Consider the following 16,405-nt stretch of genomic DNA (forward strand, 5'->3'; position numbering starts at 1 on the left):
GTTCCCCTGCATCGGCAGGCGGACGCGCAACCACTGCGCCACCAGGGAAGCCCATGGAGAAATATTTATTCAAGAAAATCTACTAGACCTTGGAAAGAACAGCAAGTCTGTGACATACGAACCATAATTTGTTTCCCTTCTACACCCTTCTCCCAATTCAGTGGGACAGAATACCTACTCCCAGCAGGTGTCGCCAAAAAAGACAGTACCCCTTCCTCCCTCCCCAGCTCTCAGTCTAGAGCCTTGGTTTTTGCTCAGGAGGTGCAGGGCACCAGCATTTCCCATTCCTTCCAGCTCTGTGCTGCAGACGCTCTATTCCAGGCAAACACATCTGAAACTGGGGGCTCCTTTCTTCTACCCAGTCCTACTTGTAGAGTGGAGGCTTTACTCCAGCACAAATACTGGATCCCATCACCCCCACTCACTGACAGGGTGAGTCAGATACGGTCACTTACAGCTGACTGCCCATCAGAAACAGCAGAGGCCAGAAGGCTGTGGGATAACATATTCAAAGCACTGAAAGAAAAAAACTCAACCAAGGATCTTATATATAGCGTAACCATTTTTCAAAACTAACTTTCTTATGTGCATGTGTAGGTGTACTCACTCGCTCTCTCTTTCTCTCTCTCTCTGAGTGTTATACTCTATAAAGCCTGAGCTAGGATCTTGGTGCTATAAATGGTTGCTCTAGAATTGGCAAATACCCATTGTCTGTGTCTTATTATTCTTAACTGACAAAAAAGAAAATTAGTAATTGAACATATTAACATAAAAGACACCTCAGGGATTTTATGAACCTGGCTACTTCTATTAAAACCATGAAAAATACTTATATTTCAGAGATCCACAAAGCACATTTAAAAAAAATGTTCGTTTATGCTCCTCCCCACCTCGCCTTGGAGACTAGCTAAAAATTCCCTGACTAAAGCTAAAGGATTTAAGATAGGAGAAAAAGCTAATGTCAATCTCATTAAAAGCAAGTTAGGAAGCAGTTATCCTTTGAGAAGGCTAAAACCTACAAAATTAAGGGTCTTGGGAGCAGCATAAAAACACCCCAAAAAGAGAATCTAATTGGCTTTAAGTAATAAATATTCCCAAGATGAATGAGTTTCCCCTTTGTTCTTGCTATATATTTACTTTTTATAGAAAAAAAAACCTCTCTATAATAATTTCTGCCAACCTTCAACTGAATTTTAATTTTATGTTTTCAGCTCTATTTATTTCATCCTACATGTCCCTTCATAATTTTGATAAAGTAAATATACTGCACAAAAGAATATTTTCTACCAGCATAAAATGCTTTCAGCATATTATGAGATTATTTTCTTTTTCCTTTTTACTACCAGCTGGAAACGTCACTCCTTTTTAAAAGGTTCCTATCAAATATAACCAACAATTAAAAGGCTTTAGCTTGGCATAGACCTCTGTCAAGAGTCAGCCTATTCATCGTTTTAACATACTGAAAACCAGAACAAGTTTTTTCATCTTCATCCTATGTACTTCGGATCCCAGACCAATTTCCCTGAGTATTTCCCAGATGCCTAGATGACAGTCGTCATACAAAAGTGATATCTCTCTCTCCGAGTAGAGAAGGCTGTGTCGTTTGAGTTGGACACCAAGCAAAGTAAATAAAAAAGGACAGTGTGAGAGGATGGAGTGGTGTGGAGAGGACCCACAAGCCCACCAACAGGGAAGAGGGCAGTATCCTGCTGGGAGGTCACCGTGTCAGCTAGTCACTATCTTAAAAGCCTTCAGGGAGAACAGCACTCTGGCAGAGAAGTATCAAAAACCACAAGGGGGGCTTCCCTGGTGGCGCAGTGGTTGAGAATCCGCCTCCCCATGCAGGGGACACGGGTTCGTACCCCGGTCCGGGAAGATCCCACATGCCGCGGAGCGGCTGGGCCCATGAGCCATGGCCGCTGAGCCTGCGCATCCGGAGCCTGTGCTCCGCAATGGGAGAGGCCACAACAGTGAGAGGCCCGTGTACCACAAAACAACAACAACAACAAAACCAAAAAAAAACCCACAAGGGACCAAAGTGACTCTCTAACACCAAATCTACTGTTCCCTTACTAGTCTGAGGCTCACACTTTATTGTTGTTTTCCCTGTATCTTGGATGTGCAACCTATTTCTAAGGGTGTTGCTTTAAAGAACAACTGAGTCCATCACTTAGTCTGCTATAATGACACATTGTACTAGCAGCTTACAAGAGTATCTTCTGACAGGTGACACAGGCAGAAAAAGGACATATATCCAAAGGGGCTGGATGGTCACAGAGCTGAGAGTAGTAAGGACTACAGGCCACCAGCCACCGACTCCATCCGAGTGCCCCAGGACCAGATAAAACAACTACATGAGGGATGCTCATGATCCCATCCAGTGGCCTCCCAAGCCTCCTGCTGGCTGCCAAATAACAATGGAGCAGGTCAGAAATGGGCAAGGTAGCTACAGGACAGGATCGATCCATGTCTGGGGACCAGTAATGGTCCCTGAGCTTTCGGTACCAGCCCACGAAAAGACAAGTAAACGAATTGAAAGTAAGGGTTTAGAAACATCTGAGTTCATGATCAACGAACTTGCCTTGAACAGGCAAGACTAGTTTGGGTATTACTGAACTTATGTGATGAGTCACATGTGGCCCAAGCTGAAGACAAGCTATGCACAGTGGGATCCTGTGTTGGTCTGTGACACATTTCTGGAAAAAAATTGGTCCTTTACTACAGATAGTTGAGAAGCACTGCTCTAGATTCTTATAGATTATGAATTAAATTAACCACGATAGCAGTCCAAAACATCCTAGCCAAAGTACTATTCACAAATTAGGCATGCTGAAAAAGTTGAGAGAAAATATTTCAGTCACAGAAGACAACCACTCTAGTCCTTTCACACATGTATTATTTTGACAACCAGACTATACATTTTTCAAACATAAGCATTTTGTGTTTTGCTATTTCAGTAGCCCTCATTATTTCTAAGGCAGTTGCTATTTCAGTAGCCCTCATTATTTCTAAGGCAGTACTAGACAAATCATAGCCTTTTATTTACTTCCTATTTACTCTTAAAGATTCTAAGCTTTATTTACATGGTTGAACTAGAATACATAAAGTGCATTGCCCTGAAAATAACAAATGCTTACTTAGTACATTACTGTGTCACTTTACTGGTAGGTTAGTCTTTTTAGTGACTTCACCATCCAAGTACAGTCTCAAAGAGGCCTCAAATTGCAAGAGAAATTGCTACCACAATACCTAAGAATGCCACCTAAGAGAAACATGGAGACACCTTCAGCCCTTACCCAAACTTTATTAACTAATACTTCTGTATAAAATGAGTATCTGGTTATAAACTTGGTCATCAATTGATTAAAATAAAGCTTTGGTTTTACAAGCTTAGTTATCAACAGATTTAAAATGAGGCAAGGATGAATTGGGAGATTGGGATTGACATATGTACACTAATATGTATAAAATAGATAACTAATAAGAACCTGCTGTATAAAAATAAATAAAATAAAATTCAAAATAAAATAAAATGAGGCAAGGAATACTGCTAAAAGCAAATATGTCCAGAACAATGAAGAATGATGAAAGTACCATTACAACAACACAGTACAGCAGCTAAGAGGCCACTTATGTAAAGGTAAACTGCCCACTACAACTCCAGAACACCCAAGGGCAGCTATTTTTAAACACAGTTCAATAACTGATCTTCAATTCGTTATACTTAATCATCAAGGAAGGTTCAATTTTGAATAATTAACCCTGGCTAATGAGGCATTCAATATTACATACACTTTAGGAAATTTCCATTTTAAAAAGCTGTAATAAAGTATCAGCATTTAAAGGAATGAATTTAACCTATTAAGTAACTAATTAAGTCTACTGTATTTGAGACACATTTTACTTACAAATTTTTTTCTTTAACATGTAAGTAACACTTAACGTGGAATTTAACATATACGGAATGTATGGAATTTAAACACATGAACTCACATGACATACAACGACATGCACACGCCCACAAACACGTACCCATTAAACATGAAACCTCAGGGGATTTGTCAAGACTGAGCAGAAGGTACAGAGAAGGGGCCAGTCCTATGGAGAGGAAACCAATCACACCTACCACTCTCAACTTTCCCTGGCAGCCGCCTAAGGCACAAAATGCACCTAAATGGATTACACATGAAGGGCTATGAGAGCACACCAAGAAAAATGAACTTCAAATATGGCGCAACATGCATAATCAAAGTCTCAACAAATATAGGGTCACCAAATAGAAAGTACTAATCAGAAAAATGAACATAAGAGAATATGAAACTATATAGCATAGTTCAGACCATATTAATTTTGTTAACATCTATAGACACTAATCACTCAGTCAATATTGCATACAGTCCAGTAGGTTTAAGAAGCAGAGAGATAATGTTGTAAGTGTTAAAAAAAAAGACTCAAGATAAGGCTCTGCCAACAGGGAAGCTGAGATACAACTGCCCTCTGCTTGGCTTCCAAGGTCCCAGTGACCTGGCCTCACCCAACTACTTGCCGGCATCCCAGGACCCATGGGCATCTTCATGCCCGCACCTCTGCTGTTGCCCCTACTGGAGCTCTCTCCCCCGTTCCCCACATCCATCCAAATCTTGCTTCTCCTCCAGGGTCCAGCCTGAGTCTCATCATCTTCAGGAAATCTTTCTTTGTCATTCCAGGTCCAAGAAGTCTACCTCTTATGTAATCTCCAATACCATTTACCTTTGACTACACAGCTGGGCTCTTAATTCCAATCCTGGAGTTGTTTTCATATGCACTGGGTTTTGTCCCCCATCCTAGTCCAATCATCTTAAGACTCCCCGGGACAAACCCATGGTAGAGCAAAGACAGGTTTACTGACCCACTAAGGACAACACACCAGAAGAACTGTGGGGCATCTCACAAATGCCCCACAAGCCAGACCACAGACTACTTAAAGGCCAAGGCCATTTCTATATTTGTTCATGAATAAATAAAGGTGTTATTATAGGATCTGGGGACACGATTAGGTAAAATTTAAACAAAGTGACTCAAACCAAAGCAAGACTGTATGTAAAGAGATAAACATCAAGTCTAGATTGTGAAGCAGACTCGTGGTCTCATTTCTTTGAAAGCAATAAAGTTAGCAGAGCTGTAGACTGCTGTGTCCAGAAACCCCTTATCTGAAACTCTGCATGAGTTGTCAATCGAGGCTGCTTCTCTGTGTCAAAATGACTTAGCTCATCCAGGCAAGAGGGGCATGTTTTCTCTTACTGACACAATTTTAAAGAGCAAAGTTTCTGATAGTCTGTGATTTTAGAGAACAAAGTTTCTCAGTGAGTAAGAAAGCAGTTGTCATTCAGAGAAAGGGGTTACGACACTTTACACTGTAGCATGTCCTTAGGAGAAATTCCTCTTAATTTAAATGCTGGTTTTACCTGTATCTGTTTTCCCAGCTGATGTTTACAGTCCAAGCCAATGTTTACTTTTTCATTCCTTTACAAGACAGACTCCTTAAAGGTCCAAACCATCGCTACATTTGTTCCTATCCTACACAAAACTGAACACAGTCCTAAGCACATAGCAGATGTTATATAAAGGCTGTTTGATACTTGGCTGATAGATAATTCAGTTTTAAATAACCAAAGCCACAGAGGATGGGTCATATTTATAAACCTATATAAAAATAAGCCTTGCAAACTATCTTCAAGGAGTCTATGTAGGGGAAAAAAAAAAAAAAAAAAAAAAAAAAAAGAGGTAGTAAGAGGGATGCATGTTTCTTACCTACAACACCAAAAGCTGAAACAGCTCGAAATAACCCAGATGATCCTTTCTGTCCCATCTTTGTCCTATTTCCTAGATCCAAGCGGCCAAGAAGTTCTCGCACTTCTTGCTGAGTATATACATGCTAGAAATAAGCAAATTTAATCTGTAAGGTTGTACTCGCTTTTTAGGTTCATTATTTATTTACCCCTGAAAATTAGAAGTTGCCTACAACTTTACATCATTAGCTATTTCAGAGAAGTATATATAATAGTGCAGGACTAAGCTACAATTTAAAAAAGCCAACAAATTCCTTTTTTTTTTTTAAACATCTTTGTGTCCTCAAGTCCATTCTCTACTTCTGCGTTTTTATTCCTGTCCTGCCCCTAGGTTCTTCAGAACCGTTTTTTTTTTTTAGATTCCATATATATATGTGTTAGCATACGGTATTTGTTTTCCTCTTTCTGACTGACTTCACTCTGTATGACAGTCTCTAGGTCTATCCACCTCACTACAAATAACTCAAATTCGTTTCTTTTTATTAAAGCCAACAAATTCTTTAACGTTAGCAGTTAAGGGTAGTTCCTGGATCCCAGGCTGCTGTACTAAAAAGGTGTATCAAAACCTTATCTTCTGGACAGAGATTCAGAGATTTAAGGTATCCACAGACAATTTCAAGAAATCTATAAACCTCTTAAAATTGTATGCAAAGTTTTGGTTAAACGTGCATATGTGTATTTTTATGAGAAGGCCCATAGCTGTCCTTAGATTCTCAAAGAGATCCCTGATCAACCACTCCTACCCACAAAGAAAGCCAAGAATCATTACATTATATTAATAAAAACTCCCAGATGGTGCGTGTGTTGGGGATGGGATAGGAACCACGACGCCCAGGAGTACAGGAAGTCACAAAGTACAATTTATCTAAAATTATTTTAACATAGAAAATAGCTTTGCAAAGAGCTTATGTAAAATGGCTTCCAAACTGTAGCTACTAACATATTTGAAAAACCAGGAATCTACATGGATTCAGAAATATTCACAGACAGGAACCTCAATACAAAGGGTTAGTTAGGTGCTCTCATTTGAGAGTTAAAATTAACTGTTCAATTCCACCTTATGGTATTTCTCTTTTGACTAAAGGCCTCATATTTTTGTGCCACCTGAATTAAGTCTGTATTTCCAACTCTGGATAATATAATATCTGGATAAGAAAAGCTTAACATTTTTCCAGCAAGTGATCAGAAGAGACCCTACCAGTGCTTTGTGACTTCAGGTAGCTTCATGTTAAAGCAGAGTAATAAATAATCTCTTTGGTGGATGAAATATTAAGAGTTATATTGAATCCTTAAAATGGCACCCCTTTAAGAAAATATATTCTCTTATCCAAAGAGTTTGCTTTGTAAAACAAATCAAAATGAGGGACAAAGTGTAACTCTGGCATACTTCCCGACATCAGTTATTTCTAGAAACCAGATAAGAGATTTAAATTCTAGCCAACCATGAAAAACTGTAATTTTTAGATGTATGATTAAAAAAAGTATATATCACTAGAAGCTGTAAGGATATTTCATATCCTGTAAACAACAAGTACAAAAGTTTCTGTTTGTATTCAGGTTTTCAAGATACTTACCCTATCATCAATTATTACCAAATCTTTTGGTTCTGTTCTATCAATTTTCAAAACACGATATTTTGTTTCTGCATGATTGCTCCCAACTAGAAAGTATCTCTATAAATAAAAAGAAATGTCATTAGTTTTTTAAGGCAGTTTGCCTTATACACATTTTATAGTCACTTCAGTTTTTTAAATTAAATACAGTAAAGTCAGGTTACTTTTCAAAAGAAATATTTCTGTTAAGTATAACTGGAAGATTAAAGAAAGGCTGATTCTAAAAGGTCAACTCTAAAATTGAAATATTCGTAGTGGTGTCATGATAAGCATCAGTCTGATATTTAAAATGTACCCAGTAACCAGGTCAGATGAATTTAATTATATTATACAGAGATTAACCTAACTGATTGGAGACTGATGTTTAAACTTTACCAGGAAGCAGCAGCTCTGGTAAGAATTCGAAAGCTCAACATATAATTAGGAATGCTTAGACAATTATAGCTAATTGATATAAATCAATATCAAATATTGATATTTTAATCAAATAAATCTTTACAAATTTTCTGTAGAAGACTAAAAATGACTTTAATATAACAACTAGAAAAATCCACCCCTAAGTCCTATAAAAGATTTAAATGAGTGTACTTTCCCAAATGGCTTTTTATAGATAAGCTATAGGAAATAATTAATATTCTTTCTTTTCTGACACACTTCCTTGGAGTGTGTGTAAAAATACAGAAAAATAATCATCCTACATTCAAAGAAAATGCTTTTAAGAAAACCTAAACCAGATGAATAAGTTTTGAATTGTGTTTAAGAAAATAAGTAAAACTCCATTAGGAAAAATAAATTATTTAAAGATATTTTGCTTCAAGGAAGTCCTTTGAAGTGACACTTTTTCAACACTGCAAAAACTGAGAACACATTGCCACCATCAACTGGCATCTAACCATCTCATAGGTCACATAAGATACAGATACACAAAGCAATTAAATAACAAATAAGATTCTCTAGATTAATGGCCAAACTGAAGTATGCAGACCACAGGATCTCAGAGCAGGAAAGATTAATGTTGGGTACTACAGATGCAGAAAACGTCAGAAGAGTTAAGACTTGAATTGAGCCTCAAAGGATGGGGAAGATTTTTTAAAGTAAGAATTTATAACAGAAGATACGTATAACAGAATATAAGCACTTGGTTATACTGTTTTAATGCTAAATCTGTAGAAATAGATGGATTTTTAAATTATTAAGTATATATCTGTTTATAAAGATCTGACCTAGACTTCCAGATTATAAAGAACAAAACTCTATGTTAAAAGATGATGGCACAGCCCAGACTTAAGGGGAAAGCAAACCAAAATACTGAATCCCTCATCTCCTAGGGAGAGGTAGAGTCTGGATGATGGTACCAATTATCATGAGGTAGAAATAAAGCAATTATAATAAAAATTAGTAAACTAATTCGAGACATCCAGTAACCAGGATGCACTGGGGAAGCAGCTAGAAGGGCAAGGACACAGCGCGAGGGAGTAAGTCCAACGTTCTCGGGCTGACCTCAGCGAATTCCTCCCTGAGACCCTACCCACCCCTGAGAGGAGAGCAGGGTCACCAGCCTAATAAAATCAACCTCAGAAGAATGGTTTGTAAACTATACATGTTTGTTAGCAGAAAAGGGAGCCACCTTCTTGAGGACTTGAGGAAAAACAGTTCTCAGGAAAGGAAATAGCAAGTGCAAAGACCTGAAAGGGGAAGAAGCTTGGCGAGTTTGTTAGAGGAACAAGATTAAAGGAGAAGATGCTCATAAAACACCTAACACAGTGAATAGTGTTCAACACAAAGAAGGCACTCGATGAGTGTTACTTCCTTTTCTTTGCTTTACTTTTTAAGATGTCAGCGAGTCTATGCCATTGTATTTGAGAAAAAGATCCCCAAAAAAGAGGAAAAAAGAGATACCCCAGAGGGAAAAAAGCATATGCAAGACCAGAATGGAACCAGAGTGGGAAAATGCACAAATCGATTAGTAATCAGTCTTTGTCCTCAGGAGAGATGAGCATGCAAATTAACAACCATGAATAGCGTGCTGTAATAGACGTCTGAACTGGACGTGATGACAACACAGGAAGGGCACTTCACTCATTTGGGGAGGGTCAGAGCAAGCTAGCTGGAGAGGCTGGTATTGTCCTGATGCTGAGTTTGGCCCTGAAGGACCTCTAGACAGGACCTGATGTACTGAGCCAAGATAGGGCACGTGACACCCACCCCCTCCCGCCTGCCCCCGCCAAAGAACTTTTGCTTATATCTGAATTTAGCACTTCCTCTGAGCACCTGGTCCAAATTTGTTTGGGGCAGGTCTGCCCCCTTCACCTAAATATAAACAGCTCAGGAGTCTGGGGCTAACCCCCTAACCCCTGTGGTTTTTAATTCTAGTCTAGTAGCACAATCTGGTTCCACAGGCACTGGGTAAACGTTAAGTGAAAGAACAACCACTCACCACGGATTAATCATTTAATCTGCTGGGTAACTTTCTACAACAGTTATACTAACCCATCTTGTTTGGTTACCTACACAGAAAGATAGCCCTTTTAAGTCAACCACTCAGTAAAAGGAGGCACATCACAGCTTTAAGAGAGGTAAAACCCCTGAGTGAAATTCCTAGAATTTCAATAGATCCTAGGGAATCTAAAGATAAACTGTAGTAGGACTGTGATTTGGCAGTTTGTAATAAAAAGATATAATTCCTGGGATGCGAGTGGGCAAATGCACTACTGGCCTTTGGAGCACACACAGGAGGGCAGATCTACACCCCTCTTATCCAGACCCTTGCATGAAGTCTACTCCACGAAGCAGAGGGGCCAAGGCAAAAATCCAAAGAATTCAGAAGCAGATCAGAGTGGGGAGAAAGAAACGGAAAGCAGTGCAATTATACACATTCTCTTTTTTTTTTAAGGAGAAAAAAACAGTTTATTAACACATGCATCGTGCCTACATGTGGGAGAACTCAGCAATGAGTAACTCAAAGGGGTGGTCAGAAGTTGAGCTTATATATAGCATCTTGACAAGGGACCTCTGGGACAACATTAAACGCACCACATTCTCTATTAAAGTGGTCTAAGAATCTTGAAAATGTCTTGTGCCGAGAGGAGCGACCTCTTGTGGATCCAGTTGAGTGAGAAAGAAAACCAGAGCGCTCAGCTATGCACAGAATCACTCTCCTGCACTGCCCTCTGGTGGGCGGTTCGCCATCGACCTTCACACCAAATTTTTAAGAAGTAACATTTCCAGAAAGGCCTTATTTCTACTTGGTTTTATTTCCATCTTGTTAAATAAATCAGCTCTATAATTATGTATATACTTAGGCTTTATTATATTTAATATTATGCTTCAAAATGAATTTCAGCATTTCGGGGCTTAAAAATTGCCCTGAAATATCTTTTCCTTAAATTCTTCTCCACTGTTGACTTTTTCTAATTTTTTATTTTGAAGATTTTCAAACCTACAGTAAAATGAACAGAATAGTACAATGAAAACCCGTATACCACTCACCTAGATTCACCAATTGTTAATGTTTTGCTACATTTGTTTTCTCCCTCCTTCCTTCTTGAGATAAGCTTTTTTCCTTCCTGAACCATGTGAAAAACCAGTTGCAGGTAGGTATCGTAATACACCATCCCTAAAAACCTCAACTTGTATTTCCTAAAAACAAGGACACACTCCCACATAATCATAATACCATTGATACAATATTACCTATATACGATCCACCAAATTTCCCCAACTAGCTGACTTAAAAAACAAAACGGAATTCAATCAAGGATCCTGCATTGCATCTGGTTACCAGGTCTTTTTTATTTATTTATTTATTTTAGTTTTGGCTGCGTTGGGTCTTTGTTGCTGCACGCGGGCTTTCTCTAGTTGCGGTAAGCGGGGTCTACTCTTCATTGCGGTGCGTGGGCTTCTCATTGCGGTGGCTTCTCTTGTTGTGGAGCACAGGCTCTAGGCACACGGGCTTCAGTAGTTGTGGCTCGCAGGTTCAGTAGTTGTGGCTCACAGGCTCAGTAGTTGTGGCTCACAGGCTCTAGAGTGCAGGCTCAGTAGCTGTGGCACACGGGCTTAGTTGCTCCGCGGCATGTGGGATCTTCCCAGACTAGGGCTGGAACCTGTGTCCCCTGTATCGGCAGGCGGATTCTTAACCACTGTGCCACCAGGGAAGTCCCAGGTCTTTTTTTAAAAATGTCTTTTAGGGGCTTCCCCGGTGGCGCAGTGGTTGAGAGTCCGCCTGCCGATGCAGGGGACACGGGTTCGTGCTCAGGTCCGGGAGGATCTCACATGCCGCGGAGCGGCTGGGCCTGTGGGCCATGGGCGCTGGGCCTGTGCATCCGGAGCCTGTGGATCTCACATGCCGCGGAGCGGCTGGGCCTGTGAGCCATGGCCGCTGGGCCTGTGCATCCGGAGCCTGTGCTTCGCGGCGGGTGAGGCCACGACAGTGAGAGGCAAATCTTTTAAACTAGAACAGTCCTTCTGCCTTTACTTTCAAAGACTGTCTTTCAGAACATTTTTAAAAGTTCACATTTTTAACACCAATTTTCCTGGTTCCCTATTGACATCATTCACTTGGCCATTTACCAGTGAATGTCTCATATGCGCCAGGCACTGGGCTAGACACCTAAGGGCAAAGAGAAATTGAAGATAGATTCTGGGCATAGAACTTGCTAATGGATTAAACTGGAAAAGAAGGAGTAATCAATTACTTTTGCTTGATGAGCAACTAGCTACATGGTGGTGCCATTTACGGATGTAGGCTTGACTGGAGAAGAAGCAGGTTTGAAGGAAAAACAAGATTTCTGTTTACAACATTCCCAAAGGGATCAAGTGGGAACTGAGTCTGGAGCTCAGAGGAGAGATCTCAGAGGGTGTCATCAGCACATAAACGGCATTTAAAGTGAAGTCATGGGACTAGATTAACCTCCTTGGGAGAGTAAAGATAGAGACAGCCAAAAAAAAAAAAAACCCACAAAAAACAAACAAAAAAACTCCTAGCCTGAGGCAATCTAAATAAAATTATTTAGAGGCTGAATATGGAGAAGGAAGCTGCTGGGAAGACTGGGAGGAAGGGCAGCTGGAGTCATCAAAGCAAAGGGAGGAGTTGATTTGGAAAAGAAGGGAGCGGTCACTGTCACATCAAATGCTGCTGAGAGTTCAAGAACGATGAGGACAGAGAAGTGTCCAGGGGGTCTGACAATAGGAGCTTGTGAGTGGCTGTTCCAGGGGCAAAGGGCAGTCTCCGTGAAGTGGGGGCAAAATCCACAGCAGAGCTGGGTGGGGAGCACATGGGTAGACTTGTGGATAAAGACAGAGGAGTGAACACCTCTGTTCCTCCCAGAAGCCTTACAAATATCATAATAAAGTGTTTTTTTTGTTTGTTTGTTTTTGTGGTACGCGGGCCTCTCACTGTTGTGGCCTCTCCGGTTACGGAGCACAGGCTCCGGACACACAGGCTTAGTGGCCGTGGCTCACGGGCCCAGCTGCTCCACGGCATGTGGAATCTTCCCGGACCGGGGCACGAACTCGTGACCCCTGCATCGGCAGGCGGACTCTCAACCACTGCGCCACCAGGGAAGCCCCCATAATAAAGTTTATTTGGTCATTTTTTTTAGACATAAGCCCCAAGGGCAAGAGAAAGAATGAAGTAGCAGCAAAAAAAAATCATTTGAAACTGAAAAGCATGCCCAAGAAAGCAGTGGGAAGTCAAGAAGCAATCTAATTTATACTACAGAATCTCCAAAGGCACGGAAATTTGTGGCATCTTTTATCTCTGGAGGTAGGAGTGTAAAATTTCAGAAAACTGAAGCTAAAAAGGAGCTAGCACAGCTTATAAAGAGGAAAAAAAAGGCTTCAAACTAAAGATCAAGAATAGTGCAACACTGGGACGTCCCTGGTGGCTCAGTGGTTAAGAATCTGCCTGCCAATGCAGGAGACATGGGTTCGAGCCCTGGTCCAGGAAGATCCCACATGCCGTGGAGCAAATAAGCCTGTGCGCCACAACTACTGAGCCTGCGAGGCACAACTGCTGAGCCCACATGCCACACTACTGAAGTCCGCATGCCTAGAGCCCATGCTCTGCAGCAAGAGAAGCCACCGCAATAAGCCTGTGCACTGCAACGAAGAGTAGCCCCGCTCGCCGCAACTAGAGGAAGCCCACACACAGCAACAAAGACCCAACGCAGCCATAAATAAATGAATGAATGAATGAACACTAGAAAGTCTCCACAGCAACAGTGAAGGTGGAAGACAGGGACATAATGCCTTCAAATTTTTAAGGGAAAATTAATTTCAATCTTTAATTCAACATTAAACCTATCAATCAAACCTGAGGGTAGGATAAGGACATTTTCAGATATGTATGGGCTCAAAAAACTTCCTGTCCATGAACCCTTTTGAAACAGGAGGGAAGGGGGTAGGGCACAACCTTTAAAAGAATGACACAGCTCGAGGACATGACATAAACTGATTAGAACCAAATAGGTCCAGGATGGCAGATGAGTCAACTTCCACCAGACTTGAGCCTCAGTATAGGTGCATTATAACACATCAGCAAGCTAAATGACACCCACAAGCACCATGACAGTTCCAAGACCGACCATAAAGGTCAAAAAGTGGGTGGTGTGGGCTTCCCTGGTGGCGCAGTGGTTGAGAGTCCACCTGCCGATGCAGGGGACACGGGTTCGTGCCCTGGTCTGGGAAGATCCCACATGCTGCGGAGCGGCTAGGCCCGTGAGCCATGGCCACTGAACCTGCGCATCTGGAGCCTGTGCTCCGCAACGGGTGAGGCCACAACAGTGAGAGGCCCGCATACTGCAAAAAAAAAAAAAAAAAAAAAAGTGGGTGGTGTCCCAATTCTTGGAAATCCCCACCCCTTCCCCAAAATAGCTGGAACACCCCTCCTACTCATTAGCCTATGAAATTACCCACCCTAAACTGACAACCCTGTACCCTGGTGCCTCTCTTGCCTTCTGAGATGGCCCACACTCTGTCTGTGGAGTGTGTTTCTCTCTAAATAAATCCACTTCTTACCAATTTGTCTCCCCCTGAATTCTTTCTGCGATGAGACATCAAGAACCTGAGCTTCATTAAGTCCTGAGACCAGGGTGTGATCTCAGTTAAAAGACTGTGGGTTCAAGTCCCAACCTGGGTTTTGGCTGGATTCGAGTCCCGGCCTGTGGGTTCAAGTCCCAATCTGAGTCACACAGTTTCACTTTCTCATGAAGCAACAGAAGGAGGTGCTCCACCAAAATGAAGGCATAAATCAAGAAAGAAAAAAATACAGACTCTGGGAAACTCAGGAGATCATCACAAGAGAGGTTGTTGAATGATGGTCAAGGGAGATCCAGGATGGCGGCTGTGCTGAAGGCCTTGGGAGCAACCAGTCCAGATTTGAGCCACTGCTTCAAGAAGATGAAGCCAGTAAGAATACCTAACATGTGTGAATGTGCTGAGAAGAGACTTACATATCTGGAAAGTTGGCGTTAAATTCATTGTAAGTTCTTAGCAATAACTAGAGATTGTAGGAAGAAGGAAAGGTCATCTCAAGTACTGGCAGTCTGAAATTCAAATGGTGAAGGTGAAAAAGGAGGTAAACAAAATGCCCAAAATCAACCGGGAAGGAAAAGGGAGCAGTGATTGGAGTGTACAAGACTTCCATAAATCAGGCACACATCAGCTAGACGCCTGAATGCATGCACAGACGCAAATGAGATGAATCGACTCCGCAGGGGAGATCATCTGTGTATTAGATTTGTTGGGGGGTGGCAGTTTGGCAAGAACTGGGGTGGAAAATTAGGATACCAAAAAAAGCTACCTTAAAATGCCTATTAAGATAGAAGATGATCTGAGCTGGCTCTCTTCTGAAAGTTAAGTATCAAGAAAAAGCTTAAAATTTCAATATGTAGCTTTAACAGTGGTGACTTGGTTTAAAGATGAATGTCTTTCTAAAATATATACCTGAACTCCAAATGGAACACAATACGTAATCCACTTAAAAGGAAATTCGGTATCTACTAACATTATCATCTCCTTTGATAATGACAGGCTAATTAATCACTCACTTTTCAGCCGAAGGAAGAAAAATCAGCCTCCTTGAAAGAGGAGACATTTTAGGTTGTCTGACAGCTTCAATTAATACTAAACTTCACTTGAACTTTCAGAATAAAGGTATTATTTTTAAAGATCATCACGAAGTTACTTCTCACAATCTTTAACAATCTTGCAGGCCTGCCACCTCTCTGATTCCTGCAATCCCACAACAGGTAACACAGCCCAGAAAGGGAAAGGAGCCTCTGATAGTCAGAGAGGGATGTCGCCAAGTTCACTCTTCACAGCTTCAGGGCTTTACTGATGGGCAAGTGTCAAATCACCTCTAGAAACAAGTGGAAACTTTGTCACCTCCAACTACATCTTCTAAATCTGCTATCATCACCATGATTCCCTCTCCAGTTTATATCATTTGGTTCCCAGTTCCACAGTCCCTTAGTGAACCACATCCTATGCTGTCCTCTCCTATACCCTAATTCCCAAATCAAGACTAATATCAAGGGCTAATTAAATAAGCTAGATTCCTCATGAAGTGGTTCTTACTTATTTTATTCTATTTCGTGTAATGAGGTGGGGAGGAGGGAGAAGCTTCCTTAAATCTTTTTAGAACGAGGCAGGAATTAAATAAACACAAAAATACATACATACACACTAACAATTCTGAGCTAGCAAAAGTAAAAATTACCTTAAAAACTTCACTCCACAAAACACATGCAGACACAAAAATCATGCAGACACAAAAATCTGCCACAGTTCTGTTCACCTACCAATTTTAAAGTTAACTGCTATGTGTTCATTTCTTTGTTATGAAATGGTCACTTATTGCAATGGTAAGACCCCTAGGGCATCATGTATTAAGGGCTAGAAACTGGAAATCATCTAAGGTAAACTGCAGTTTTTTTCCAGGATAACTTCAGATTGCTAAATCAC

At 40.9% G+C, this 16,405-nt stretch overlaps 1 protein-coding gene across 5 annotated transcripts in view; it reads right to left on the reverse strand.

Moving 5' to 3' along the window:
* The window catches only part of FIG4 (FIG4 phosphoinositide 5-phosphatase), a 129,412-nt gene that overhangs the window by 98,193 nt on the left and 14,814 nt on the right, over nucleotides 1–16,405 (reverse strand). For 4 of the 5 annotated variants that reach the window (XR_008618380.1, XM_007104747.4, XM_028494556.2 and 1 more), the window contains exons 2-3: nucleotides 7,403–7,501; nucleotides 5,791–5,914 (exon numbers count right to left, since the gene is read on the reverse strand). The exons of the other annotated variant lie outside the window; for it this stretch is intronic. Coding sequence is in view for 3 of the 4 variants with exons in the window: in XM_007104747.4 (XP_007104809.1) it covers nucleotides 5,791–5,914; nucleotides 7,403–7,501 (223 nt within the window). In the remaining variant the exon portion in view is untranslated. The remainder of the gene's footprint in view (nucleotides 1–5,790; nucleotides 5,915–7,402; nucleotides 7,502–16,405) is intronic. 5 annotated transcript variants of the gene reach the window in all.

The sequence above is a fragment of the Physeter macrocephalus genome, chromosome 10, assembly GCF_002837175.3.
Source record: "Physeter macrocephalus isolate SW-GA chromosome 10, ASM283717v5, whole genome shotgun sequence".
NCBI lineage: Eukaryota > Metazoa > Chordata > Mammalia > Artiodactyla > Physeteridae > Physeter > Physeter macrocephalus.